The sequence below is a fragment of the Polypterus senegalus genome, chromosome 7 (genome assembly GCF_016835505.1).
Source record: "Polypterus senegalus isolate Bchr_013 chromosome 7, ASM1683550v1, whole genome shotgun sequence".
Lineage (NCBI taxonomy): Eukaryota > Metazoa > Chordata > Cladistia > Polypteriformes > Polypteridae > Polypterus > Polypterus senegalus.
In genome coordinates this window covers 10,888,269-10,913,118 of record NC_053160.1, presented here as the reverse complement: position 1 = coordinate 10,913,118, position 24,850 = coordinate 10,888,269, and the positions used below count along the sequence as shown (strand labels likewise).

The window sequence follows — 24,850 nt, the reverse complement described above, 5'->3', positions numbered from 1 at the left end:
ATTTCATACCTATGTAATTTAGTATCTTTAACATCCACAGTACCTGCATCCATTTCTTTATTGTTCTGTTATATTGTTATATATTGTAGTGCCTTTATCTATCTATCCTCATGTTATACAGCAGCTTTCACGGCTATCTCACTCGCAGTTTATGATAGATGGCTATGAAAGGCACTCTATCTCTCTTATTTGAGTTCACTCCGATTAAATGTCCCAGGGAGCTGGAGCCTATCCTGACAGCAAAACCTTCAAGGCAATAACCATCACTGGATGAGACACCAAACCACTGTATTCACACTTGGCCACTTTACCACCAGCATTTAGCTGGACAAGGATGTCTTTTGGGGATGCTGGAGGAAACATGGAAGAAGACTCACTGTGCTAACTCTACACAGATGGCTGACCATTGTGGAGTTGAAAACTACAATGTTGCAGCAGCAGCAGTACTAACCATCCATCCATTTTAAAAAAAATGCCACAGGAAGATGAAGCCAATCCCAGCAAGCGTAGGACACAAGGCAGGAGCAATCCCTGAATGGGGCGCCAGCTCATCACATCAGTACTGACCACTGCGGTTCAATTTACAACAACAACAACAACATTTATTTATAAAGTGTGACAGAAAGAGGGCGCTATCATCCTCTTGAACCCTCGGACAATACGGTACGTCAGACACCAGGTACAAGTCCAAATATTTGACTTTTTATTAATGCACAGTGCACAAAGCACCCTCCTCTCCACAATACTCATTAAATAATCAATACACACTACAATAATCAATCCTCCACTCCCAGACGCATTGCCACCTTTCCACCCAGCTCAGCTCAATGTCTGGTATTTCCCATAGTCCTTTTATAGTCAGTGACCCGGAAGTGCTTCTGAATCCCTGTCCATGTGACTTCCTAGCACTTCCGGGTCAGATAAAAACTCCTCTTCTTCAACCCGGAAGCACGTCACCCCCTTTTGTCCATGTGACTCGGGCGCACTTCCATTGCTGTTCGTCCCTACAGCGCCTTCTAGCGGCCATTGTGGTATCCAGCAGGGCTGTGGATAAAAACTCCATTGTCCATAATTCCCTGCTGGCATTCGGGGCACCTCCATGCTGCAGGGAGGGCTCCACCTGGTGGTCTGGGGATATTGGCCAGCCATATTCCACAATAGCAAAAGTAAGAGCAGGCAATACCAAATAACAAAGAATAAAGTAAGGTCCGATGGCCGGGAGGACAGAAAAAAAAAAAAAAGAGGGCTGGAGAAAAAAAAATCTGCAGGGGTAATAAGGCCACGAGACCACCCTGGACCCCACTGGGCAAATTTATACATTTCGTATTTACCTCTAAAGCTTCTTAACCCAATTTAAGGTTACAGAAAATTGTACTCTTAAAATTGGTAATCTGTTTGTGTTAGAAAAGTATTATAACCACATAAGAGAAGTAGACACAATATTTCACTAAGTATTAAGATATACATCCTTTCTTCCTCTGTCATAGTTTTATGGGTTTATTTAAAGAGGTATAAACTTATTAGAAGAATTTGTGAAGAAAGTATGAAAAAGAATAAAATAAAAAAAGTATGAAAATCTAAATTGCTTTAATATACCTTGGAATAGTCAGTCAGTCATTATCCAACCTGCTATATCCTAACTACAGGGTCACGGGGGTCTGCTGGAGTCAATCCCAGCCAGCACAGAGCGCAAGGCAGGAACAAATCCTGGTCAGGGCGTCAGCCCACCGCAGGGCACACACACACCCACACTAGGGACAATTTAGGATCACCAACGCACCTAACCTGCATGTCTTTAAACTGTGGGAGGAAACCCATGCAGACACGGGGAGAACATGCAAACTCCACGCAACTAACCTAACTGCGAGGCAGCAGCGCTACCCACTGCACCACCGTGCCGCCCACCTTGGAATAACCTAACTAAATTATTTTAAAAAGATAAATGGCGCGGTGGACTAGCGCCCTGCCCGGGGATTTGTTCCTGCCTTGTGCCCTATGCTGGCTGGGATTGACTCCAGCAGACCCCCGTGACCCTGTGTTAGGATATAGCAGGTTGGGTAATGACTGACAGACTGACTGACTAAATTATAAACACTTTATGGAAACTCGAAAATATCAAAACAAAATTTGCAATCCTCAGGAAAATGAAAGTGTTTTTTTTTTAATTGACATAAAAGAAATTTATTTTAGAAAGAAATAGTAGTTAACGGGTCTAAAAAACAATAAGAAATTTTGTGCTTAGACCGCGAAATCTTGAAAACCGTTTTTCTTAGCGAGCACCTATGGGCCAAGGGTAATCTACATTTCAAATTGCAAGTCCCAAGTCCTCGTGGTTCGGGAGATTTCACGATGAGTTAGTCAGTGATATTTGGCTTTTATATTTATACTAGACATTAAGCCCGTTACAATAACGGGCGCTAGAACAGTAGTGCATAAACATTAGTAGGGACAGTCTATATTAAATGGCATGGGACCTTGTATGTGGCTGTAATATGTGTCATTGTATTGTGTGCCTTTAATTTTCTCTCTCAGTAACACTGGTTTGTATTTCCTTAAAATGCCTGTAATTTTGTCTGACAGTAATACAGTGGAACCTCAGCTCACAACCATAATTCGTTCCAAAACTCTGGTTCTAACCCGATTTGGTTGTGAACCGAAGTAATTTCCCCCCATAGGATTGTATGTAAATACAATTAATCCATTCCAGACCGTATGAACTGTATGTAAATATATATTTTTTTACGTTTTTAAGCACAAATATAGTTAATTATACCACTGAATGCACAGCGTAATAGTAAACTAAATGTAAAAACATTGAATAACACTAAGAAAACCTTGAACAACTGAGAAAACTAAGACTGGAAGAGTTCGCGCTATAGCCTTACAACCCGCTCGCTGAAAACACCTTTTTTAATGAGTTTTAACCACAGGGAAAAAAATTAACATTTGAAAAATGAATAAACAACCAAGAAAAGTAACACTGCAACAATGCACGCACACACCTGTGTGTGTGTGTGTGTGTGCGTCCCACGCGCGCCTGTGTGTGTGTGTGCGTCCCGCGCGCGCCTGTGTGTGTGTGTGTCCTGCGGGCGCCTGTGTGTGTGCGTGTGTCTGTCGTGTGGGCGCCTGTGTGTGTGTGCGTGTGTGTGTCTGTCGTGCACGCGTCTGTGTGTGTGTCTGTCTCTCATGCGCCTATGTGTGTGTCTGCACAGGAAGAGACTGAACACGTGCCGTGTGACCCCACGCATGCGCACTTTACCAGAAGACACACACACACACGGACACCTGGACGGACATAGGGCTTTTATTAAAGAGGATACACAGTCATATGAAAAAGTTAGGGAACCCCTCAGAGCCAGTGTAATAATTTACTTTACTTTCAACAATAAAAGATAACAGTGGTATGTCTTTCATTTCCTATGAACATCTGAGCACTGCGGTGTTTTCTGAACAAAGATTTTTAGTGACGCAGTATTTAGTTGTATGAAATTAAATCAAATGTGAAAAACTGGCTGTGCAAAAATGTGGGTCCCCTTGTCATTGTGCTGATTTGAATGCCTGTCACTGCTCAATGCTGATTACTTGGTTGGATGAGCTCGGTTGAAGCCTTGAACTTCACAGACAGGAGTGTCCAATCATGAGTGGTAAAAGGTATTTAAGGTGGTCAATTGCAAGTTGTGCTTCCTTCCCTTTGAATCTCCTCTGAAGAGTGGCAGACAGCATGGGATCCTCGAAGCAACTCTCAAAAGATCTGAAAACAAAGATTGTTGAGTCTCCTGGTTTAGGGGAAGGCTACAAAAAGCCATCTCAGAGGTTTAAACTGTCAGTTTCAACTGTAAGGAATGGAATCAGGAAATGGAAGGCCACAGGCACAGTTGCTGTTAAACTCAGCAGGTCTGGCAGGCCAAGAACAATACAGGAGCGGCATATGAGCAGGATTGTGAGAATGGTTACAGACAATCCACAGATCACCTCCAAAGACCTGCAGGAACATCTCGCTGCAGATGGTGTATCTGTACATCGTTCTACAATTCAACACAATTTGCACAAAGAACATCTGTATGGCAGGGTGATGAGAAAGAAGCCCTTTCTGCACTCACTCCACAAACAGAGTCGCTTGTTGTATCAAATGCTCATTTAGACAAGCCAGATTCATTTTGGAACAAAGTGCTTTGGACTGATGAGACGCAAATGGAGTTATTTGGTCAAAACAAAAAGCGCTTTGCATGGTGGAAGAACAACACTACATTTCAAGAAAAACACCTGCTACCTACTGTCAAATCTGGTGGAGGTTCCATCATGCTGTGGGGCTGTGTGGCTAGTTCAGGGACGGGGGCCCTTGTTAAAATCGAGGGTCAGATGAATTCAACCCAATATCAACAAATTCTTCAGGATAATGTTCAAGCATCAGTCACAAAGTTGAAGTGACGCACGGGTTGGATATTCCAACAAGACAATGACCCAAAACACAGCTGTAAATCTACAAAGGCATTCATGGAGCGGGAGAAGTACAATGTTCTGGAATGGCCGTCACAGTCCCCTGACTTAAATATCATCGAAAATCTGTAGGATGATTTGAAGCAGGCTGTCCATCAAATTGAACTGAACTGGAGAGATTTTGTATGAAGAATGGTTAGAAATACCTCCATCCAGAACCCATCAAAGGCTATAGGAGGACAGCGTCTAGAGGATCAAAGGAGCAAAAGTTGGCTCAACTAAGTATTGATGTCATATCTCTGTTGGGGTGCCCACATTTATGCACCTGTCCAATTTTGTTATGATGCATATTTTCTGTTAATCCAATAAACTTAAAGTCACTGCTGAAATCCTACTGTTTCCATAAGGCATGTCAGATATTAAAAGGAAGTTGATACTTTGAAAGCTCAGTCAATGATAAACAAAAATCCAAAGAATTAAGAGGGGCTCCCAAACTTTTTCATATGACTGAATATATAGATTACCCTGTATAAGCCACAGACCACCATTATCTGTCAAAGTTAAAGTCTGGACGTGCAGAAGAGTTGAGTAGAGCTGTGCCCTTTGATAATGAGGGGACTGTAAACTCCTGGGTTGTAAATAATGGGTAAGCGCAGGGAAAGAAGGTTGAGGGTGCAGGTAGGGACTGTCAGACAGATATGATGGATAGCGAAGAATCTGACACCCACCCAGCCGAGAGAGAATGGTAGAATAATTAGGGGCAGGACTAGAGCAATGGAGTGCTAAAAGTCAGATGAGGAAGAATTACGGCTAAAATGATAAGAATTGTAATAAAAGTGAAAGGTACCTATTGCTGGATGCTCATTGTTCCATCTGAGATGAGTCTGTATCTGCGCCATACCATAAAGCTTAATTCTGCTGTCTGTTCTGAAGTCTCCGAGTGCCGTCTTTGGGACTGAGGGCGACCCTGCCATGTCAGTCAGCTTCAACCGGGTCACAAGGGGCTTCAGTGTCTCCAGGAAGTACTGGACACAAATCAAGAAACCAACCTGACAAGGTACCAGTAGGTCACAGGAAAACCACCGAACCACTCTCGGTCACAACGGGGTCCTCGGTTAACCTGAGCAGCACGTCTTTAGAGGATGTGGGAGGACAGCAGCAGTACAATGCGAAAAGGTCGCCCAGACATAGGAGGAACGTGCCAACTACACACAGATGGCATGAGATTCAAACCATGGGTGCTTCATCTGTGAGTTATCAGCGCTAACCATTGTGCCACCGTATCATATCAAGATGATTGTGACAGTGCGGATCCTGCTCCACGCTCCCTCTTCCCTTTTGGGAGCTCTTGAACCCAACACCGTCGGTAATGTAACCGGATGAGCTGGTCTATGGGGACAAATCAAACTGAGCAAGGGGATGGTGCAAAAAACTGAACAAGTGCTTTTATTAAAACAAAAAAAAAATCAAATATGTCCATAGTGCAGTGCACCATCTTGCTGCCTCGAAAACCCTGGCAGTAAGCAAGCGCCCGCGGAGGAAAAGGATGAGCAGTTGCCGATACAACTCCCCGAGAGCCTGTCAAGGAGAGACGCCACTAGGGAATCCATCCGATTACCGGGAGCCCGGGATTCCCAGACATTTTTCATTCCTGCATTCCTGGGAATGAAACTGCTGTAATTCCCGGGAAACCGGGAACAGCCAAGCTTGCATATATAACGTGTAAAAGTGTAAAAATCGATCCAGAAATAACAAAGTTATAGCTGAAAATAATTAAGTGGCATGGTTTTTTGGGCCATGGTGTAGTGTGTTGCCGATTAATTCAGTCAACAACAGACCAGCACCAGTCAATCTCCCGGCTCCCACTAAGACTGAGCACAGTGGACTGGGAGGAGTCTGCACTCTGCAGCTCACGAATGCTGGGACAGGGCAGAGTTCATTGACGTCTGTCAGACAACAGCTTTGAACACCAACTTGAAATTGCAATGCGTCAGTCTGTTGCATCCACATTATCTGTGCCAAGAAACTTCACAGAATGATGACAAGAAACTGGACGCATTAGTAAAAGCTGAAATGGCGGTGTTTCAGAGCAACGACAAGCACGGGCATACAGTGGTGTAAAAAACTATTTGCCCCCTTCCTGATTTCTTATTCTTTTGCATGTTTGTCATACAAAATGTTTCTGATCATCAAACACATTTAACCATTAGTCAAATATAACACAAGTAAACACAAAATGCAGTTTTTAAATGATGGTTTTTATTATTTAGGGAGAAAAAAAAATCCAAACCTACATGGCCCTGTGTGAAAAAGTAATTGCCCTCTGAACTTAATAACTGGTTGGGCCACCCTTAGCAGCAATAACTGCAATCAAGCGTTTGTGATAACTTGCAATGAGTCTTTTACTGCGCTCTGGAGGAATTTTGGCCCACTCATCTTTGCAGAAGTGTTGTAATTCAGCTTTATTTGAGGGTTTTCTAGCATGAACCGCCTTTTTAAGGTCATGCCATAGCATCTCAATTGGATTCAGGTCAGGACTTTGACTAGGCCACTCCAAAGTCTTCATTTTGTTTTACTTCAGCCATTCAGAGGTGGATTTGCTGGTGTGTTTTGGGTCATTGTCCTGTTGCAGCACCCAAGATCGCTTCAGCTTGAGTTGACGAACAGATGGCCGGACATTTTTTGGTAGACAGTAGAATTCATGGTTCCATCTATCACAGCAAGCCTTCCAGGTCCTGAAGCAGCAAAACAACCCCAGACCATCACACTACCACCACCATATTTTACTGTTGGTATGATGTTCTTTTTCTGAAATGCTGTGTTCCTTTTACGCCAGATGTAACGGGACATTTGCCTTCCAAAAAGTTCAACTTTTGTCTCATCAGTCCACAAGGTATTTTCCCAAAAGTCTTGGCAATCATTGAGATGTTTCTTAGCAAAATTGAGACGAGCCCTAATGTTCTTTTTGCTTAACAGGCTTAATCAGGCCTGGGGGTGGCTACGGAAATTGAACTCAGGTGTGATACACCACAGTTAGGTTATTTTTTAACAAGGGGGCAATTACTTTTTCACACAGGGCCATGTAGGTTTGGATTTTTTTCTCCCTAAATAATAAAAACCATCATTTAAAACTGCATTTTGTGTTTACTTGTGTTATATTTGACTAATGGTTAAATGTGTTTGATGATCAGAAACATTTTGTGTGACAAACATGCAAAAGAATAAGAAATCAGGAAGGGGGCAAATAGTTTTTCACACCACTGTAAGTGTATCAGTATCTGATGACTGTACCGCCTACTTCAGTGGAGGCAGAGAGTGCTTTCTCAGCGGCTGGCGTACACTGCATGAAGGTGAGCTCTCACCTGGATGACCGCACGCTGGACACGTTGTGCTTTCTATGCTCTTATTACTGCAACTAACTAGATACATGTACAGTACTTATATGACAGCATTAACTGCTTGTAGATAAGGTTAGTCTTTTATTGGTGTCAACATAAAAATAAGTGTCAGTCGTTCTAAAACCGTTCACATGTGAGATGCCCGTGCACTGTGTCATCCCCAGGAGCCTGGGATTTCCGGGAATGACATGTGGGATTCCCAAATACCCAGGAATGGATAAACCCATTGGGAATGGATTCCCTAGATGCCACTAACACTATCTCAGATCCTCCTAAGACGTGACACCCGCTGACATTATCCTACACTCCTTCATGAGCACCAGACAGGATGCAGGTACGTGCCATTTCTCAAAATTTTATTTACATTACCGCAGACGGACAGGGCACAGTTAATTATACTCATCGGGACACCTCTGGGAGGAACTATAAAGTGTCCTGCATGACGAAGCTGATAAGGGTTAATCTACACCTACACTGTGGTAAATGGAGTTGCATTGCATCTTCATGATGACTCAGTCAGGGACCCCATTTGGGGTCTTGGCTCCCAAAACCCCCCCTCTACCCCCCAATTCTAAATAACACTGTGCAGGGTTCATTCTCACCTTTTGGTCACAGCAGGTGCAGCGGACTGTACTTTCTCCAGTCCTGTTCAGCCAACATACATCGGACCACCAATACAATTCGGAGTCCTGCCACATGCAAAAGTTGACGACACTGCTATCGTGGGCTGCATCAGGAGTGGGCAGGAGGAGGAGTATAGGAACCTAATCAAGGACTTTGTTAAATGGTGCGACTCAAACCACCTACAGCTGAATACCAGCAAAACCAAGGAGCTGGTGGTGGATTTTAGGAGGACCAGGCCCCTCATGGACCACGTGATCATCAGAGGTGACTGTGCAGAGGGTGCAGACCTATAAATACCTGGGAGTGCAGCTGGATGATAAATTGGACTGGACTGCCAATACTGATGCTCTGTGTAAGAGAGGACTTAGCTGACTATACTTCCTTAGAAGGCTGGCGTCCTTCAACATCTTCAATAAGATGCTGCAGATGTTCTATCAGACGGTTATGGTGAGTGCCCTCTTCTACGTGGTGGTGTGCTGGGGAGGCAGCATAAAGAAGGACGTCTCACACCTGGACAAACTGGTGAGGAAGGAAGGCTCTATTGTAGGCACGGAGCTGGACAGTTTGACATCTGTGGAAGAGCGACGGGCGCTGAGCAGACTCCTGTCAATCATGGACAATCCACTGCATCCACTGAAGAGGATCATCTCCAGACAGAGGAGCAGCTTCAGCTTCAGACTGCTGTCACCGTCCTGCTCCACTGACAGACTAAGGAGACCCCACACTATGAGACTCTTCAATCCCACCCGGGGCGGTAAACGTTAATATTATATAAAGTTATTGTCTGTTATACCTGCATTGTTATCACTCTTTAATTTATTATTGTTCTTTATTAGTATGCTGCTGCTGGAGTATGTGAATTTCCCCTTGGGATTAATAAAGTATCTATCTATCTATATAATGCCTTTCACTCTATCTGTCTATCTATCGTCTGAACCAGCAGCCTCATCGTCTTCTCATTCAGCCACATTGCCTTTCCATATGGACCTCTAGTCATCCACTAGAAGGTAAAGGTTCTTTCTGTTAAACACATCTGAAAAAATAACTCGAGGTAATAAAAACGTCCGCTCCTGTTTGCTCGTTGGAAGATTTGTGCCATCAGTGCTGTACAGAAAGTGGGCTTCATACCACTTCCAAAAACTGTAAGAGTACAGATTTCATGCTGGCACTCCGGGTGGCTAACAGTATGCAACACATAATGAGTTAAGACCTTTGAACTTGGAAATGTATTTTTCCAGCTCGAATTTATATCCCAGAAGTACATCCAATTCTAGCAGCGCTTAATGGAACTTGCCTGTCAGGAGTAAAAAAAAAAATTAAAAAAGAGGGAGAGGAATGGCTATGAATAGGCAGGAAGGAGAAAGTTCTTGTGACGGATGGTGGTGGGAAGGAAAAAAATCCATTTGGATTAGCAGTTAGCAGGGCCTCCTCACAGATCCACCTTCCCTTGCCTGGTCATTATCTGTATGGAGTTTGTTTGTTCTCCATGTATCTTTGTTAGTTTTTCTACAGCCCCACCTCGACTCCTCCCAAAATTTAGCATATTTGAATATGCAAATCAATATAAAAAGCCCCTTCTGTTCAGTGTTTTGTTCAAAGCATGTGTGAAAAAGAAGAATTTCGGCAAATGCAAAGTGGTGGTCATGCACAGTGACGTGGAGGCTGTAAGGGTCAACCTTAGAAATTTAAAGCTTTAAGTTAAACTCATACTAGTAGGATAGAATAAAATTTTCTTTCATAGCTATAGAATATGGTATAGTCTTTTACGCCCTATAAGTTAATATGTGATAGAACTTTCCTGCTATATCTTGTGGCATGGGCCCCAGCTGGGACACCGCCGCACTGGAAGGACCAGGGGAGGGAGCATATCCAGAGCAGTAACCCCCGCCACCCCCCAGAGCGCTAGGTGGCACAACCCATGGGTCGCAGTGGTGCCTCGGACTCCTGCAGGGCTCCATGGGAATGAGAGTTGGATAGATAGATAGATAGATAGATAGATAGATAGATAGATAGATAGATAGATAGATAGATAGATAGATAGATAGATAGATAGATAGATACTTTATTAAAAGGGGAAATTCACATACTCCAGCGGCAGCAAACTGATAAAGAACAATATTAAATTAAAGAGTGATAACAATGAAGGGTAACAGACAATAACTTTATATAATGTTAACGTTTACCCCCCTGGGTGGAACTGAAGACTCGCATTGTGTGGGGTCTCTTCAGTCTGTCAGTGGAGCAGGATGGTGACAGCAGTCTGTCGCTGAAGCTGCTCCTCTGTCTGGAGATGATCCTGTTCAGTGGATGCAGTGGATTCTCCATGATTAACAGGAGTCTACTCAGCGCCCGTCGCTCTGCCACGTATGTCAAACTGCCCAGCTCCGTGCTTACAATAGAGCCTGCCTTCCTCACCAGTTTGTCCAGGTGTGAGACGTCCCTCTTCTTTATGCTGCCTCCCCAGCACACCACCGCATAGAAGAGGACGATCGCCACAACTGTCTGATAGAACATCTGCAGCATCTTATTGAAGATGTTGAAGGACGCCAGCCTTCTAATGAAGTATAGTCAGCTCTGTCCTGTCTTGCACAGAGCATCAGTATTGGCGTCCAGTCCAGTTTATCATCCAGCTGCACTCCCAGGTATTTATAGGTCTGCACTCTCTGCACAGTCACCTCTGATGATCACGGGGTCCATGAGGGGCCTGGGCCTCCTGAAATCCACCACCAGCTCCTAGGTTTTGCTGGTGTTCAGCCTTAGGTGGTTTGAGTCACATCATTTAACAAAGTCCTTGATTAGCTTCCTATCCTCCTCCTCCTGCCCACTCCTGATGCAGCCCACGATAGCAGTGTCGTCAGTGAACGTTTGCACGTGGCAGGACTCCGAGTTGTATTGGAAGTCCGATGTATGTTGGCTGAACAGGACCGGAGAAAGTACAGTCCCCTGCGCCCCTGTGTTGCTGACCACAATGTCAGACCTGCAGTTCCCAAGACGAACATACTGAGGTCTGTCTGTAAGATAGTCCACGATCCATGCCACCAGGTGTGAATCTACTCCCATCTCTGTCAGCTTGTCCCTGAAGAGCAGAAGATGGATGGTGTTGAAGGTGCTAGAGAAGTCCAAAAATATAATTCTTACTGCACCACTACCTCTGTCCTAGTGGGAGAGGGATCGGTGTAGCATACAGATGATGGTATCCTCCGCTCCCACCTTCTCCTGGTATGCGAACTGCGGAGGGTCGAGGGCATGGTGGACCTGTGGCCTCAGGTGGTGAAGCGGCAGCCGCTCCATGGTCTTCATCACACATGATGTCAGAGCGACAGGCCAGAAGTCATTCAGCTCACTAGGACGTGATATGTTTGGGACTGGGATGATGCAAGATGTTTTCCAAAGCCTCAGGACTCTCCCCTGTTCCAGGCTCAGGTTGAAGATGGGCTGTAGAGGACTCCCCAGCTCCAACGCACAGGCCTTCAGCAGTCGTGGCGATACTCCATCTGGACCCGCTGCTTTGCAGCCCTGTTGGGATCTGTGGGCGCAACCAGAGGGTGCTGAATCTAAGGCTGAGCCCTTATGGGCAGCTCTTCTGCCACACCCGAAAGTGCTTCCGGAAATGCATCAACGAGCACCTGGAGCACTTCCAGGTGCCTTATAAAAGGAGCCAGCAGACACTACTTTGGGAACCAGAGTCGGGAGGAGGAAGACAAAGCTTGCCAGGAGGAGTGGAGGAGGAAAGAAAGAGAAAGAAGAAGAGAATTAGGTTGTGTATTGTGCATGTGACTGTGTTGTACCAATGGGAAACGGGTGAAGGCGTTTCCCACGGGAAGAAGAAGAAAAATCAAAGCATGTGCTTGCACTTGTGCCTCTTGTGTCTTTCTGTGTGGGGCTAAGGCAGCTGTACGCGCCCCCCTTAGGTAGCAGGGACCGAAAGACCCATTTACAGTATTCAGGTTTCTGACCGTTTAGAAATGGTCCAGCTGTCTAAACAAACTTAAAAGAAACAAAACAATTTATAAGCTTTAAACAGAACTACTCTTAAACCGGAACTTTTGTTTTCTTTGCAATACCAATCCGTTCTCTATTTTTGTGTGAACCATTTTACTTTACTTTGATTTTTCACAACAAAGATATTTTGTCTGTAGAATCATTTCAGCGCATCAAGCTTTTTGCCGGAATCCCATGAAGCAAACTAAAGATGCAGAACTTTGGTCATTTTGGGTACACTGCAAAAAATGAAATCTAAGCAAGTGGAAAAGTATTTATATCATGATATTAAATCTTGTTTTTTTCCTTATTGTAAGAATGATTGATTTATCAAATAATCTGTAATTACGATTATTTAGCTTACTTTAAGAAATCTTGTCAAGTAAATTTTGCTTACCCCATTGGCATATTTTTCTGCTAAATAAAAGCAAAACAACTCCCGTTTAAAGTTTTTTTTGTCTAGTTTTTGCATAAGCATTTTTTGCTGTGTAAACACAGCTACAGAGGAAAAAAGAAAAACATATTGTTTGCCGGCTTAGGCAGTGGGATAAGCAATTAAAAGAAGTCGCACAGTGCTTGAAATAAAAGAGAAGCGGTCAGATATCAAAGTCGACGTGAAAGGGTAAGTCGCAACCCACAGTGTGGAAACAAAAAAAGTTCTATGCCAAGATTAAAGATGAAATGTCGACTTTAATCTCGAAATTTCCACTTTAATCTCATAGTTTATTTGGTCATTAAAGTAGAACGTAAACTTCATCTCAAAATCGATTTTTAATTTACTAGAGTTTTTCAAATCCCATCGTAACTAACGCAGCACATTAGATTCTTCGTTTTCTAAGTGTGCCCCGACCCAGTGTTAATCGCTTTGTGTGTCTTAAATCAACTTTCTCTTACGTTGACAGGAGCGTGCAGGCAGCGATCGTTACACAGCATACATTACATTCATGAGATTACAGCTCTCTGAACATTCTAGAATAGTAAGATGTAAATTTGATATCATTTTCACGATGAAATGATAGTTCGCAGTATAAACCATTCATAAGATGTCATTCATAAATCTACCAAATCATGACATTGTAAACTAAATAGAAATCAACTGATATTAATTGTTGTGTTCTATGGCCGGCAGCTTACCCCTACCAATAACCCCAAGCCACCTGGTGGAGCCCTCTCTGTGATGTACAGATGCCCGGAATTCCAGCAGGGCATCATGGACCTTGGAGTTTCCCTTCACAGCCCTGCTGGATACCGTGGGGCGCACCAGAGAATGCTGCAGGGAGGCTCAAGGACTCGTATGTTCAATATAGCCCGGAAGTACTTCGTAGTCACGAGGGCGGAAGAGATAAAGTACTTCCGGGCTTAAGAAAAAGAAAAGTTTGATCTGACCCGGAAGTGCTAGGAGGTCACATGGACTGAGGGTTCAGAAGCACTTCCGGGTCACAAACTATAGAAGGACGATGGGAAATTCCACACGTCGAGTTGATCTGGGTGGAAGGGTGGCAACGTGTCTGGGAGTGGTGGAGTGTTTATTGAGTATTGATCGTTTATTGTATATGAGTAGTCCTGCGGTGGGTTGGCACCCTGCCCAGGTTTGGTTCCTGCCTTGTGCCCTGTGTTGGCTGAGATAGGCTCCAGCAGAGCCCCGTGACCCTGTGTTCGAATTCAGCGGGTTGGAAAATGGATGGATGGATGTTTATGAGTATTGTGGAGAGGAGGGTGCTTGGTGTACTGTGTAATAAAAAAGAGTCAACTTATTGGACTTTCACCTGGTGTCTGGCGTATAGTCTGAGGGTTCAAAAGGACGATATCGCCCTCTATCTGTCACATTGTATATAGTAACAAGGTTATATAATGAAGAAGAATATCAAAGCATGACACATATGAAGAGGGTCACTGCTTTGACAGTTGTGTATATGCAGTGCTGTTCACAGTATGCAACATAAGCTGCTATTAATGAAGCAACAACACATCAAAACCGAACGAAATAATAATGTCACATAAATCAATCATTGCACCTATACTGCAATTCACATCAGAAGTGGTTATTAGTGCAGAAAAATATTGAAGAATAGATGGAGAAAACATCATTCGGATGTGAGCGTCAGTAGGCTTTGCACCCTCAGAACCGAGTTACCTGAACTATTCCATAACATTTCAGTAATTATTTTACCGCTGTAATGCTGATCTTTCTGATCACAAAATAGGTCATTACAATAGCAACTGATAGCAATTGATGAGAAGAATTCATAATGAATTAAATCTAAATTAATTGCAGAATTACAGTACAGGCAGTCCCCGGGTGACATACGAGATATGGACTGTAAGTTGAATTTGTATGTAAGTCAGAACAGGTCCATTATTTTAATAAATGCAATTGTTGACCGACTGTAACCAAATGCCCTGCCAATGAATGATGGAGTGGCACCTCTCTCTGACCTTTTTCTTATTTCTACTTTATTTTCCATGGTGATGGTTTTTCTCTTCTTTACTGTATCATCAGCACTTGCATCAGATTTGTATTTCAGAGACATTCTTGAAGGGTGAAGACAAAAGGTTAACATGAGCTCTTCTGCACAGCACTGTACACGCTATCACAGCAGGAAGGCACCCGTCGTCAACACGTCTGATGTACTGACAAGAGACAACTTCCTGCTATGTGCGTAACAGAACAAGCAGGCTTACTATTGAGAATGACTGGGGGCATCGACGGGTGGTTCATCGCCAGCCCACCTCACAGTCACCTCCACTACAGTATGCTGGCTACAGGGTCCGCCCACCCGAGAACGAACACGGTGCGGCCAGAGGCGGATAGCGAATCACCCACCACCACCCCCATTCAACGCCACCCCGTTCACCCTCAATGGCCTCCGTTCAGCCACAACTGGGTCACCGCTTGCAGCATTGCCAGCCGCCCACAGAGAACGAACGGGGCAGCCGTGTGTGGTGGGCGGGCAGTGAAATGCCCCTCTCCGCTCCATCCAGCCTGCATCCAGTCAGGAGTAGTAGCTGTGGCGGCATGGTGGGCGGGCAGCGAATCGCCCCATCAAGCCTCCATCTTGCACATGAGCAATAGCTGTGGCCCCAGTGACTACGGACTACGGGTCACCGCTTGCCACCGGGAGCCGCCCGTGGGACACTACACTGCGCATGTAGCGAAATCGCCCGCCAGGCCAAAGATGAAGGAGCAGCAGTTACTGAGGCCCTGATCGTAAGTCGTAGTTCAGATGTCCATAACCTGGGGACTACCTGTATTTGAAGGTTCCTCTCAAGTGCCTCTTTCTCTTGCACGATTTGGCTCAACAACTACTCGGCACATCGACATCCCATAACTGGCTTACATTTCGAGTTTGGTATTTTACAGTTTTAGCTCTGGACCGTCCTCAAGAAACTGTGACACACAGGCAGACACACACACCCTTCATCGAGATATCGATGTCTTCAGCATTAAGTGACCCTAAGACTTTGAGATCCATTGAACAACAACAACATTTATTTCTAACGCACTTTTTCATACAAGTGATGTAGCTCAAAGTGCTTTACAAGATGAAGAAAGAAAGACAAAAGAAAAAAAAATATAAAAATATAAAAATAACATTGGAGCCGGAAAAGGGTGGAGTGCCCTCTCAGGGTTGGAGGAGAGATCCTGCCCCAAGGGGAGGAGTTCAAGTATCTCAGGGTCTTGTTCACGAGTGTGGGAAGAATGGAGCGTGAGATCGACAGGCGGATCGGTGCGGCATCCGCAGTGATGCGGGCTCTGCATCAGTCTGTCGAGGTGAAAAAGGAGCTGAGCCATAAGGCAAAGCTCTCAATTTACAAGTCGATCTACGTTCCTTCACTCACCTATGGTCATGAGCTATGGGTAGTGACCGAAAGAACGAGATCGCGAATACAAGCGGCGGAAATGAGTTTCCTCCGCAGGTTGTCTGGACTTTCCCTTAAAGATAGGGTGAGGAGCTCAGTCATCCAGGAGGAGCTCAGAGTAGAGCCGCTGCTCCTCCGCATCGAGAGGAGTCAGATGAGGTGACTTGGGCATCTGATCAGGATGCCTCCTGGATGCCTCCCTGGTGAGGTGTTCTGGGCACGTCCAACCGGGAGGAGGCCCCGGGGAAGACCCAGGACACGCTGGAGGGACTATGTCTCCCGGCTGGCCTGGGAACGCCTTGGGATTCTCCCGGAAGAGCTGGAAGAAGTGGCCGGGGAGAGGGAAGTCTGGGCCTCTCTGCTTAAGCTGCTGATGGATGGATGGATGGATGGAAAATAACATTGGGCAATACTAAGCAACAAAGAATAAAGTGAGATCTGCATGGCCAGGAGGACAGAAAAAAAAAAAAAACGAAGGGCTGAAGAAAAAAAAATCTGCAGGGGTTCCAAGGCCACAGGACCACCCAACCCCTACTGGGCGAAAAACCAAAGATTGAAATTTTTGACGAATCTAAAACTTTTGCCCCTTCCATACAGACAATGGGTTATGATGTGGGAGGGCACAAAGCAAAAGAAACACAAATGTTGTGGACTCCCATGTCGATTATCAATCACTTAATTGTTATTTTATATAGTGCCATTCACAGTATGCACACTAACAAGATCATCTAATAAAGACTAAAACAGCATCAAAACACAGATCATATGTGAAGAAGAAAGATCAATGTTTTCTAAATCATCATCTTCATCCATCTATCCATCATCCAACCCACTATATCCTAACTAAAGGGTCACGGGGGTCTGCTGGAGCCAATCCCAGCCAATGCAGGGTGCAAGGCAGGGCGCCAGCCCACCGCAGTAAAAAATCATCTTACAGTATATAATCATCATAATGAAGCAACAGAATGTTAAAACTGGAGAAGGAATCTTAATTCAGTGATCAATGCCTTATCAATTATTATTTAATACTGTAAACTGCTATTAATGGAGCAACAATACATTAAAACTGGACAAGACAGCGTGGACCAGGTGTAACTCAGTCGTTATTTATTTATACATCACGATTCTCATCACAAGCCACTATTAATGCAGAAAATGTACTTTAGAATAGATCATATGTGGAAAAAAAAGAATACATGTTATGGACTTTATATCAGTTATAATTTAGCAACATTCACATCATGCATCTTAACATGGTTATATAATGAACAAAACAATCTAAAACAAAAAAAAAAATAATGTTTTGTAAATTCTCATATAGTGTTCAATTATATATAGCGCCATTCACAGTACGCAGTATAATAAGGCGCTATTAGTGACGCAACAAACCATTAAAACTGGAGCAGAAATCTTAACGCCTTGGGCAAAGTGTAAGTCAATCATTTATTTCATAAATCACAGTTCTCATCAAAAGCCAATATTAATGCAGAAAATTATGGAAGAATAGATCATATGTTTAGGGAAAAAAAATGATACTTGTTATGGAATTCTATGTAAATTACAATACAATACAATTTATTTGTGTAGAGCCCAAAATCACACAAGAAGTGCCGCAATGGGCTTCAGTAGGCCCTGCCTCATGACAGACCCCCAGCCTTGACTCTCTATGAAGACAAGGAAAAACTCCCCAATAAAAATGGAAGAAACCTTTGAAAGGCAGTTCAAGGAGAGACCCCTTTCCGGGTAGGTTTGGGCGTGCAGTGGGTGTCAAAAAGAAAGGGGAAAATACAATATGATATGATTTATTTGTGAAGAGCCCAAAATTCACAATGGGCTTTAACAGGCCAGCCCACCCAGCCTTGACTGTCTAAGAAGACAAGGAAAAACTCCCAAAAAATAAATGGAAGAAACCTCGGGAAAGGCAGTTCAAAGAGAGACCCCTTTCAAGGTAGGTTGGGTGTGCAGTGGGTGTCAAAAGTAGGGGGTCAATACAATACAATACAATACAATACACAGAACAAATCCTCAATACAGTATAATAGTAAAATAAAACTTAACATTGAATAGTTACTTTACTGCATGTAGTGCCATTCAAAGTATGCACCCAAACAAGATTATAAAATGAATATCAAAGCACAGATCATATCATTAATCAATGCTTTGTAAATTTATCATGAAATGTTCAATAATATATAGCGCCATTCCACAGTATGCAACATCATCAGGTGCTATTAATGAAGCAACAACACCTCAAAACTGGAGTAGAAATCTTAATTCCTCAAACAGAGGACAATCACGGACCACCGTAAGATGTCAATAATGAAGCACCGAAGCGTCACATTCATGTGGTGGTACTTGGTGTAAAGCAAGCAGCAGTAATTGGATATATAGCGCCCTTCATCTTATGGACCCTAATAATATGCTATTAAGAAGACTATCAATGCACATTCATAACGGGCTATTAAGGACTCTTTACATGTGACAATATTGACCCCCATGACATATCAAAGCACCAAAGCTGGATGTGAGCACCGCGGACATAATGTGCCCCAGCATGAGGAGCGATCAAGAAAAACATCAAAGACCATCAAAGTAAAACAGCAGGAGCCTTCAAGACAGGGACTTTAATGTTACAGTATTTCTTTTATAGAGTATCATTATCCATCATCACCAGGCTGTAGTACCAAAAAAGTGTTATGAAAGTACTGACTGCATCTGGACAAAAGCAGCATTAATATCTAGGAACTGCAGTGTACATTACGAGTAAGCCTTCATTTCGTATTATCAGTCATTAACGGCGCGCACCCTCACAAGGCAGCATGTAAGAAAGCATCACAATTGGATTCACTGCAAATCAATCTTTATTTCTCACATAGTGCCTTCCACTGGATGCACCATTAATATCAATGCATAACAAAGAATTTCCATGTGAATTTCCCCTTGGGATTAATAAAGTATCTATCTATCTATCTATCTATCTATCTATCTATCTATCTATCTATCTATCTATCTATCTACATTAAATTATGATATAGAAGAACGCCTCATTGCTATAGACACTACTGTACAGTAACCAGTCGCTATAACTTGTATAGACTGTCATTCACACCAGGCCCGGCCTTAGGCATAGGCGAAGTAGGCGACCGCCTAGGGCCCCGGATCGACGGCGCTCTCGCATGTTTAAATCACGTGGGCCAGCGGGGGCGTGTCGACGTGGGCGGCTGTCTATAAAAGCGGAGCGGTTTGAATCAAGATCACTATGGGTCGAACGTTCACATCAGTGAATCAGCCCTCATCATCATTCGTCGGAGAAGAAAGAAGAAGTCAAGATCTCATAAATCCTTCCACCTCGTCAGTGGCAGCAGGTGGCACGGGAGCGGGAAGGCAGAAGCGCAATCTGAGTTGCGAGAACGAACGAAACCCCTGTCTGTCAGTATGTCCTCGAAGCGTAAATACGAATCTGGAGCAGCTAAGCGAAAGAAAAAAGCCGATACTGATGCTTTCAATAACTACTCCGGGCGAAAAAGGGACGCAGGGTGATGACCTCATAACGTTACAAGAAAACGTCTCCTTGGTCTAATTTTCACGCATTTCGCAGATCTTCCAGGGGGCCCCTGGACCCCCCTTTCACCTAGGGCCCCATAATATCTAAGACCGGGCCTGTTCACACTGACACTGACGGTATATACCCTCCTAAAGAGAAAATTAAAAGCCCAGTGCCTATCTTTAGTGTATGTTATCAATTATCACTCTCTATAGTTCCAATAAAGGATAATAAAGAAGAATATGAAGGCATGAAGCAGATCTTGACAAGCCTTTAGTGTAAGGTGTCACTTACTATACAGTTTATTTAGCTTCACTAATAGTATATAAGCACTAAAGAGAAAATGAACAGCCCAGTGCCTATCTTGAGTGTATGTAATCACTCACTAATCATTTTATATCACTCCAATAAACGTATTTACCATCACAAAGTGCTCTTAATGAAGAATATGAAAACATGAAGCATATCTTGACAAGACTTTAGTCTACATTATCACTCACTATTCAGTTTAAATAGCTTCATCTGGGGTATATACCATCAGACGTTGGTCTTAAAGAAAAAGTATTAACAGCCCAGTGCCTATCTTTACTGTATGTTATCACTCACTAATCATTTTATATCACTCCAATAAAGGTATTTACCATCACAAGTTGCCTTTAATGAAGAATATGAAAGCATGAAGCATATCTTGATAATACTTTAGTCTATATTATCACTCACTATCCAGTTTAAATAGCTTTATCTGGAGTATATAACATCAGAAGGTGGGTTAAAGACAAATAACTAAGAGCATGGTGCCTAGCTTTAGAGTAGCTTATTAATTATCACTTTCTATAGCTCCAATAATGGTATTTACCATCACAAAGTGCTCTTAATGAAGAATATGAAAACGTGAAGCAAATCCTGACAAGATTTTACTCTTGTTATCACTCACTATCCAGTTTAAATAGCTTTATCTAAAGTACTTTATATACCATCAGAAGATAGTCTTGAAGAAAAAGAACTAAAAGCATGGTGCCTATCTTTAGTGTATGTTATCAATTATCATTTTATATTGCTCCAATAACGGTGTTTACCATCACAAAGTGCTAATAATGAAGAATATGAAAGCATGAAGCAGGTCTTGACAAGACTTTAGTCTAAGTTGTCACCCACCACACAGTTTAGACAGCTTTATCTGAGGTATATACCATCAGTAGGTGGTCTTAATGAAAAAGAATTAAAGACATGTTGCCTGTCTTCAGCATATATTATCAATTATCACTTTCAATAGCTCCAATAATGGTATTTATCATCACAATGTGCTAGTCATGAAGAAGAATATGAAGGCATGAAGCAGATCTTGACAAGCCTCTAGACGTTCCTCTACTCACTGTACAGTTTACATACCGTAGCTCCACTGACAGTAAATGCTTCCGAAAGAGAAAATGAACAGCCCAGTGCCTATCTTTCATGTATGTTATCACTCACTAATCATTTTATATCACTCTAATAAAAGTATTTACCACCACAAGTTGCCTTTAATGAAGAATATGAAAGCATGAAGCATATCTTGATAATACTTTAGTCTATATTATCACTCACTATCCAGTTTAAATAGCTTTATCTGGAGTATATAACATCAGAAGGTGGGTTCAAGACAAATAACTAAGAGCATGGTGCCTAGCTTTAGAGTAGCTTATTAATTATCACTTTCTATAGCTCCAATAATGGTATTTACCATCACAAAGTGCTAATAATGAAGAATATGAAAGCATGAAGCAGATCTTGACAAGAATTTAGTCTACATAATCACTCTCTATCCAGTTTAAATAGCTTTATATGGGGTATATAACATCAGAAGTTGGTCTTAAAGAAAAAGTATTAACAGCCCAGTGCCTATCTTTAGTGTATGTTATCAATTATCACTTTATATTACTCCAATAACGGTGTTTACCATCACAAAGTGCTCTTAATGAAAAACAATATGAAAGCATGAAGCAGGTCTTGATAAGACTTTAGTCTAAGTCAGGGGTCCTCAACCACGGTCCTGGAGAGCCACAGTGGCTGCAGGTTTTTGCTCCAACCCAGTTGCTTAATAAAAAGCACTTATTGCTAAAGTAACACTTCTGCTTCACTTTAGTGATTTTGGGCCCTTATTGCTTAATTTTGTCTTAAACAGCTATTTTAATTGCTCCTTATTATCAATAACATGAAAATGACAAGAGAGAGCAGCATTTCTCCATTTAGCTTATTTACATTTACACCTGTGTGTATTTATCTGCACTATTGGGTTTAATTAAATACTTGGAAGAAAAATGAAGAGAAAAAAGTGAAGGACTGAGAATTACTCGACCATTTTAGCCTTCAAATCATTTGCATGATAGAACGGGAAAGAAAATCTAGGATATGAGAATGACCTGACATAGCAGAGTTAATTTAATTTCATAGCTTGTTAGTGCTTTATTGGCAAGAATTGCTTTCTAATTAAGCAACCAGGTCAGAACAAAAACCTGCAGCCACTGCGGCTCTCCAGGACTGGGATTGAGGACCCCTGGTCTAAGTTGTCACCCACCACACAGTTTAGACAGCTTTATCTGAGGTATATACCATCAGTAGGTGGTCTTAATGAAAAAGAATTAAAGACATGTTGCCTGTCTTCAGCATATGTTATCAATTATCACTTTCGATAGCTCCAATAACGGTATTTATCATCACAACGTGCTAGTCACGAAGAAGAATATGAAGGCATGAAGCAGATCTTGACAAGCCTCTAGACGTTCCTCTACTCACTGTACAGTTTACATACCGTAGCTCCACTGACAGTAAATGCTTCCGAAAGAGAAAATGAACAGCCCAGTGCCTATCTTTCATGTATGTTATCACTCACTAATCATTTTATATCACTCTAATAATGGTATTTACCATCACAAAGTGCTCTTAATGAAGAATATGAAAACGTGAAGCAAATCCTGACAAGATTTTACTCTGAAGTTATCACTCACTGTCCAGTTTAAATAGCTTTATCTAAAGTACTTTATATACCATCAGAAGATAGTTTTGAAGAAAAAGAACTAAAAGCATGGTGCCTATCTTTAGTGTATGTTATCAATTATCACTTTCTATAGCTCCAATAATGGTATTTATCATCACAAAGTGCTAATAATGAAGAAGAATATGAAGGCATGAAGCAGATCTTGACAAGCCTCTAGACGTTCCTCTACTCACTGTACAGTTTACATACCGTAGCTCCACTGACAGTAAATGCTTCCGAAAGAGAAAATGAACAGCCCAGTGCCTATCTTGAGTGTATGTAATCACTCACTAATCATTTTATATCACTCTAATAAAGGTATTTACCATCACAAGTTGCCTTTAATGAAGAATATGAAAGCATGAAGCATATCTTGATAATACTTTAGTCTATATTATCACTCACTATCCAGTTTAAATAGCTTTATCTAAGGTATATATCATCAGAAGGTGGTTTTAACGACAAATAATTTAAAAGCATGGTGCCTATCTTTAGTGTATGTTATCAATTATCATTTTCTATTGCTCCAATAACGGTATTTACCATCACAAAGTGCTATTAATGAAAAAGAATATGAAAGCATGAAGCAGATCTTGACAAGACTTTAGTCTAAGTTGTCACCCACCACACAGTTTAGACAGCTTTATCTGAGGTATATACCATCAGTAGGTGGTCTTAATGAAAAAGAATTAAAGACATGTTGCCTGTCTTCAGCATATGTTATCAATTATCACTTTCGATAGCTCCAATAACGGTATTTATCATCACAACGTGCTAGTCACGAAGAAGAATATGAAGGCATGAAGCAGATCTTGACAAGCCTCTAGACGTTCCTCTACTCACTGTACAGTTTACATACCGTAGCTCCACTGACAGTAAATGCTTCCTAAAGAGAAAATGAACAGCCCTGTGCCTATCTTTCATGTATCTTACTCACTAATCATTTTCTAGAACTCCAATAAAGGTACACATCACTACATGGTGCTATTAATGAAGACGAATATCAAAGCATTGGACATACCCGTCCCTAGATATTACAGACTTCAATGTTAATGAACAATCAAAGTGGCACTAACAACCTGCACCAAAGCATCCAGCTTGAGCTGCTGGATATCTGGTTGCCATTCTCTAAACAGCCCCAAAGATTTAAAAAGAAAAAAAAAATAGGAATTTTCAATAATAAAAGCAGAGCAAAATCATTGGTTTCAGGTTTCCGAATCTCAGGTCACAGCCAGCAATGTGCAGCGAGCTGGGCAGCATGTGCACGTGCTTTAAGATGAAACTTCCATCCCAAATCCTGCTCATGAGTCCCCTGTACAGTATTCAAGGAAAAATAAAAGAACGAAAAGCCACCGGCTGGCTTCATTTAAGAGACACTTGTCAGTCAGACATGACAGGCGGCAGGCAGTCCCTTCATTTATTTTATTTATTTATTTTTTTTAGTTGCAGCAATGTTTTTAAGTGAATAACTAAAGCCGCCAGCTCATTTCTATAGGGCACGGTGTGAAAAGGAAACCCATAAACTGGACTCACCTCCTTCAAGTGGGTATTCATCTGAAGAAGAGTCCCACGCGCACAGTGGCTTAAAAAGAGCAGCAGAATGACACCGACCCCTTTGCTGTTCACTGGGAAATTGTGGGGAAACATCCTCGTGGAGCGGCAGGCAGCAGCTGTGTGGTGAAGAGAGCTCGGTGGCAGGATTGTCATGTGCTGCCAAAGCCCAAGCCTTTTAGTGCAGACTCTCCGCCACCAGCTTCAAGTAGGTGGCCTTAAACTCTTGACAGCTACCACCTCCTCCTCCTCCTCCTCCTCCTCCTCCTCCAAAGTGCAGGCACACCCCCCGGAGGTGGCGGGACGGGCAGCACTTTCACTCTGTGCCGAGCAACAGGGGAGGGAGCAGAGGAGGAGACTACACATGCTGCTGCTGAATTATTTCACTTTTTAGACATTTGCCAAAGTCAATCTTATATTAACTCAATCCTCCTGGTGGGC

At 42.6% G+C, this 24,850-nt stretch overlaps 1 protein-coding gene across 1 annotated transcript in view; it reads right to left on the bottom strand.

The window, feature by feature from the left end:
* adamtsl7 (ADAMTS-like 7) overlaps positions 1-24,618 on the bottom strand; it is a 324,601-nt gene extending 299,983 nt beyond the window's left edge. The window contains exon 1 of the mRNA XM_039758226.1: positions 24,392-24,618. Coding sequence (XP_039614160.1) covers positions 24,392-24,565 — 174 coding nt within the window. The 5' untranslated portion in view covers positions 24,566-24,618. The remainder of the gene's footprint in view (positions 1-24,391) is intronic.
* Positions 24,619-24,850: the final 232 nt, after the last annotated feature.